Source organism: Triticum dicoccoides, chromosome 1A, assembly GCF_002162155.2.
Source record: "Triticum dicoccoides isolate Atlit2015 ecotype Zavitan chromosome 1A, WEW_v2.0, whole genome shotgun sequence".
Lineage (NCBI taxonomy): Eukaryota > Viridiplantae > Streptophyta > Magnoliopsida > Poales > Poaceae > Triticum > Triticum dicoccoides.
The window spans coordinates 40,672,545-40,678,523 of record NC_041380.1 but is presented as its reverse complement, the minus strand read 5'-3'; the positions used below and the strand labels follow the sequence as shown (position 1 = coordinate 40,678,523).

The following is a 5,979-nucleotide window of genomic DNA, read 5'->3' as shown; positions in this document are numbered from 1 at the left end:
ATAAAGTAAAGGTCATGAACCCTCATGTATAGCTCCAGTCACCGCCACCAATGTTTTTTTTAGTGTAGAAGCAAAATTCTCATATGCCAAATCATGTACACATTTTCTCGAGAGGATTTCTATTAGAACTAGATGCGATTTAGGTACTATATGGTATATAAAAAGTTTCGTTGCTAAAAAGTTGTGAAAGCAACCAGAAAGTGATCGAGATTTGGGAAGCGTTATGAAAAATATGGTGCTCTAAAGATTGGGTCCCTCTGTACTAATTTAGGGAATGCTTTCTTTTAGGACTAACAATTCCACACTTAGTTCCTGCAAAAAAAGAAAAATTCCACACTTGGTTATATTTTTTGTTATACTTGTGTACTATGGAGTATTCTTCTTCAATGCGAGCAGTTGCGACTCCGAACAACTTTGTTCGCTTGCCTCTGTTGTGATTTTTTTTTTTTGAACTATCTGTTGTGATTTTCTGGGCACATAGATATTTGATGATTATTAAATTACATGTCTCATGGCATTGGTGTTGAATTGAGGCTTTGGACAACGGTAGTATTTGGAATTCTTTGGACCTACTGCATTTTTTGAACCTTTTCTTTTTAGCACAACTCATTAGTTTCTGACTCTGAGAGACATGTTGCTCTAAATTATTTCTAGTCCTTGAAAATTAGTTAAAAGTGTAACCTGACTTTTCTCTATCAACCCTGTTGTATACTTATGTCCCTATCCTACCTCTGCTCTACTGGTACAGCAATAATACTTGACTGAATATGTGTAACCCGTCTTTTCTCTATCAACCCATCGTCACTTTCCTGAAGAAGGCTTAACTGAATTTGGTGGACTCCAATCTCTCAAAATAAACAACCTAGGCCGTAAAGTTGTTTCCTAACTGGCGTAGATGCATATCAATGTGATGGCCATCACGCTTATGCAAATCCATCTTCAGCATGCAGACACGGTATATATAGATAGTTGCCATTCTCTTTGGGCATACTGCTTTCATTTACAGTGCATGTATTGTGTGTGATTTGTTCATTCGATAACGTGGGATGTTGCTTGCAAATACTAATTTTAATACGTGTGGTTCCATTGGTTCAGTCATTAGGCATCTTGCTTATTGGCATAGCAGGTATCTCTTTTACCGGCCACTCTCTCACTCCACTTGATGTTCAGATTATAAATCAAACTGAGTTCTAACCAATATGGAACTATAGATACAGAAAACAGAATAATGATCTTTGTTAAGGAAAAGCAAATTTCTTATGTATTAGTAGTAGCACAGATATTTTCCTTCTAGAATTTGTACTTACAAATTTTACTATGTTTTGTTCACCCATTTTCGAAAGATTCCTGCACAGCGTACAACCAGTTCATATCAACTTTCTTCTTCTGTGAAATAACGAAGCAGAATATATTTCGGAGCAACACACCTTAATGGTAATGAGATTTGTGGACCTAGATAAGGATTGAGAATCATACAAGTGTACATCCAAATGACAATACATCTAGAAGCTGGTATACTCCTAGGTTGTGCCTATATAGTTCAAGTTAGATGATGAAGGTTTTGGCTACCTCTGAATGTTGCATCTGTCTTGCCGCTTTGTTCTCAACATAACTAAAATAGTGATCTAAACGCTCTTATATTTGTTTACAGAGGGAGTATTTCTTACTTAATTAGTGTTGGGCTTGTGTGCACATTATTGGAACGAACACTCATAGATTTTGTTTTAGACACGTAGTGCAGAAAAATGGAGTGATAAATTGAAACGCTTGGTCAATTTAGCAGCTTTTGCATGTTCTGTAGAGCTTTTTACGATTATTTTCTGGTGGCATTTGCTCCTACCAGTGTTGAGTCTGCACTGCCTTCAGTAATAGGGACAGGCCGAGAGGACGTAACTGAACGGGCGGCGATCCATCCACCACATCTTCGACCCCGTCACCGGTTCCTCCCCCCTCGCCGCCGCCAGAGGCCAGCGCCAGGCAAAGCCTGTGCGGTGGCGGCGGCGGCGGGGCCTCTCTCTGTTCTGACGACAAGATGACGGTTGGTGGATCCTTGTGCAGATTGGATCGGCCAGAGACGGAGCCGCGGCGGCGGCCGTCGGATCCGTGGATGGCGCGTGCAGCAGCGGGAGCGGAGCCTCGGCAGCGGCCGTTGGATCTACGGATGACGGCGGCATGCTCTTGCTCGGTCAAAAGACCCGGTGACAACAGCCATAGCAGACGGATCCAACCTGGGCGGTTTGCATGTCCAAAATGTGCTCACATGGATGGATCCAAACCATGCTGTTTCCATGTCCAAAACATGCTCAGATGGATGCAATCCAGGTTACTAGTCACCGCATGTCCAAAACGCTACAAGCAGCCTTGTGCTGTACGTGGACGTGATCCAGCAGCCTACTCTCGGCTATTACGTCTGTCGGGGCCTCGCACGAGGACGCACTGAGCCGCAGAGACAAGCACCAGGATGCGCCAGCCCCTCGCTTGGATCCGGCCTGACCGTGCCGGCGTCGGCTGATCCATCGTCGAACTGCGGATTTCGGCGACCATCATAGGTTCTTCGCAGGCCGGCGACGGTGATATGCCTTTCGTGCTTCAGTTCAGGCCATGACACCCTGACGGGCATGGGCAGGGCTCTCTTCGGCTAGGTGGGACGGTGGTGGTGTCGATCATTGTAGCGACCACCCGACATGTGGTGGCAGACTTGTTGTGAAGCGTGGTGATCACTGAAAGGTCGTTCTAAGGGTGCTCTCTCAAGATCTGGTGGTTTACTTCTGCGAGGAGATTAAAACTATCGACGGCGCCTTAACGCAAAGGGATGGTTGTGTAGCATCTGAGCACATCGCATGCAGCTGCTGGGATCGTGGAAAAGTGATGGTGACAACACATATGATGTCGATGGTGGTGCTGCTTGAGCACCTGGTCTCGAGCTCCGGGGTGAAAGCCTAGGTCTGACCCGAGTTGGTTATACCTAGCAATGGCGATGCTTTTACATCGCTACCTTCTTGAAGGCATTGCTCGGATATGCTCGTTCAGGTTCTTTAGGGTGAAAACTTAGATTCTGACCTTGAATGGTTGGATCCGGTGACGGCGGCGCTTGAGGGCCAGTCCCTTTCTGAAGGCGTTGCTGTTGAACAATCTCATCGGTCGTGTGATGTCATGGGATGGTTGGTGCGGATACGGTCACCGATTTAGTTTGCTGATCACCGATCTGATCGCTTTTGTGTTTTTTTATCGCCTGTGCATAGCTTTGGTCTTATTTAACTTTGCTATTCATCAGCGTGTTTTTTTTCTGTGTGCGTTGATGCTAGCTGTGTGCATCTTAACTATGCAGAGGCCGGGTGTGTGCTTATTATGTTTGTATTCTCTTGATGCTCTATTTTAAGCCAATAAAATTCACCCTTTGTTAAAAAAAGTGCCATACAGTATTGTCACGCCTAGCCCATCTCCTTTGTCATTTCTACACCACGTGTGATCCTTCCTCACAATTTACTGCAGCGGCATCATCGCAGGCCAAAGACTGAATGTCCAGAATGTGGAGGCCAGAGGTTGCTCTCAGTCTTGGACATCTCTGAACCCAGCCAATTTTTTTTAGAAATGCCCAACAAGTGTGAAGGGCAAGAAGGTTGTTCCTCTGTTCTTTAATGTTCAGAGTCAAGTAGTACATCATATTGTTCTCCTGATGTTTGTTTCAAGCAACCTACTGAATTCAGTATGTTTGGAATTGGGCAGGTGAAAGACTGGCGTTTCTTCATCAGCAAATACGGCTGCTTGTAGCGTGTCATGAGAATTGCAGCGACGCATTGATGCTACGAGAGCTGAGATTGATGCTATGAGGGCTCAACTTGATGCTATTAGGGTTGAGAATGCAGTACTCGATCGACGTATGGAGAAGTTGGCAGCCCAAAATGCAAAGCTTCAGGTTTTAGTGTACTTTCTTTTCGCCATTCTTCTTCTAGTGTTGCTAGTGAAGCTAGTGAAGTGCGATGTGAAATGGACCGTGGTCGCCTTTCTGTATCTCATTCCTCTTTAAAAAAAATTGACAGTTACAAACATTAATCATATGAAAAAAAGGGTGATTCCTCCTACTTCAGATGAATGAAGAGGGCCAGATAAGGGGAATGCATATTATTTCATCCAACAGTTTTGCCAAACCATGTGATTTTCAATTCTGAAATTACAAGTAACAATACCAAGTCGATGTACAAATATATAATTTCCTGTCATCCATCCATCTATCCTCGAAGTCTACACAAAAATACAAATACACAGGCCAAATATATAATTCCAACATACGAGAGTGGCTATATAGCTTCATATATTCTTTACTGTGCCACAATAATCATGCAAGTCTTGAAGACTGATTTCATGAAGGGGTCTGAGCATGAGCCCTCGGTGGTTTCTATTTGTTAGTGCCTGATATACCTGCTGCATTGTTGCCCGGGCTTTGGGCTTGATTTGCAGGCAAGCAAAAGCCACCAAGGCAACCAAAATGACATCGTTCTCATCAGTTGTTGACGGTGCTGTGACGCGTTGATCCAGGATATCCTGGAACTTCCCTGGCTGCTCTGTTCGGCAAAAGAATGGAAGGAGCAGATCACCTGGGTGCCTTCCCATCACAACTTCCAGGGCAACCACGCCGAAGCTGTACACGTCGCACTTCTCAGTCAAGACCATGGTAGATGACAACTCTGACAGAAGAAACAAAATAAAAAATCATCTCTATATCAAATCGGAGACTTTATTTCTTCTCTCTTTTAGAATCACATTTCATATAAAATAAAGATGCATTAAGCCCATGTAAGTACCAGGGGCTATGTAGCCACATGTCCCTGCAAAGATAGTGCTCCAGCTTGAGCAACCGTGCTTCAGCTTCTTCGCCATGCCAAAGTCCGAGACATAAGCTTTATAATCGATGTCCAGAAGAATATTGCTGCTTTTTATGTCCCGGTGTACAATAGGATCTTCGCAGTCATGGTGCAAATAGGAGAGAGCTTGAGCTACGTCTGTCACATTAGAAATTCTGTTGGCCCAATCCAACTCCTTTGCTAGTTCTTGTTCGTCCAAAATGGATAATAAGCTTCCCCTCTCGATAAGGTCGTACACAAGGAATTTGCATTGGGAGTGTGAACAGAAGCCGTACAACTTGACGATGCATCGGTGCCTGATTTTCGTCAGTACTTCAATCTCGGCATGAAATGTCCCCTCATCGTTCTGTTCTTCCATTGAATGGAGGAGCTTGACGGCAAAGATAAGCCCCCCTTCAAGCTGAACTCTAAAGACGGACCCATATCCTCCAATACCAATGCAATATTTCTCATCAAAATTTTCTGTTGCACTAAGTATGTCTTCGAATGCGATCTTCCCATCAAAATTCCATATGGAAAGCATATCTCCTGACTTGCTTTTTGCTTTGTTTTTTACATTCTTTCTTCTCCAACAAACAACCACGATACTTTCTATTGAGAGGCAACCGAAGGAAAAGGGTACCAAAAAGCCAAGGAGTACTGTAGTTGGATTTGGATGTTTTCTGTTTTGGTGTTCCATGTCGAGCTTCGGTGTTTTGCATGGTGTTAAGCCATATGAATCACCACATAAATCCATATTATGGTCAAATGAGATCATGCCTGCAGCGATAGAAGGAACTCTGCCAGCCAAACTGTTATATGACAAATTCAGCCTATACAGTCGATAAAGATTAGAAAAGGTCAGTGGGATGGCACCACTTAAACTGTTTTTACTCAAATCAAGCTCATATAGGTTAGAGAGATACCCTAGTTCTTCCGGTATTGGTCCTGTAAATAAGTTGTCAGCCATTCGTAATGAGCTTAAAAAGTGACAACGTCCTAGCCGAGAAGGAATTCTTCCTAAAAACTGATTGCTACTTAGATCCAGATTTGCGAGATGACCAAGAGATCCTAACTCTGGCGGTAATAGGGCATATATTTGATTGTTTGAAAGATCCAAGACTTCTAAACTTGTTAA

The 5,979-nt window shown here is 43.6% G+C and overlaps 1 protein-coding gene across 1 annotated transcript; it reads right to left on the bottom strand.

Moving 5' to 3' along the window:
• Positions 1–3,967: 3,967 nt before the first annotated feature.
• Positions 3,968–5,385, bottom strand: LOC119350700 (MDIS1-interacting receptor like kinase 2-like). The gene is made up of 3 exons (XM_037618404.1): positions 4,803–5,385; positions 4,420–4,685; positions 3,968–4,021 (listed from the first exon to the last, which is right to left on the bottom strand). The coding sequence occupies exons 1-3, from the start codon at positions 5,383–5,385 to the stop codon at positions 3,968–3,970; spliced, it is 903 nt and encodes a 300-aa protein (XP_037474301.1).
• Between the last annotated feature and the right edge of the window lie 594 nt (positions 5,386–5,979).

Excerpts from the sequence above, each read along its gene's own strand:
- LOC119350700 (XM_037618404.1), bottom strand. The coding sequence starts at position 5,385 with ATGCTTTCCATATGGAATTTTGATGGGAAGATCGCATTCGAAGACATA. Across the intron at positions 4,686-4,802 it reads ATGTGGCTACATAGCCCCTG|AGTTGTCATCTACCATGGTC; the intron begins GTACTTACATGG and ends TTCTTCTGTCAG. Across the intron at positions 4,022-4,419 it reads CCCGGGCAACAATGCAGCAG|AGGAATGAGATACAGAAAGG; the intron begins GTATATCAGGCA and ends TTTTTTTTAAAG.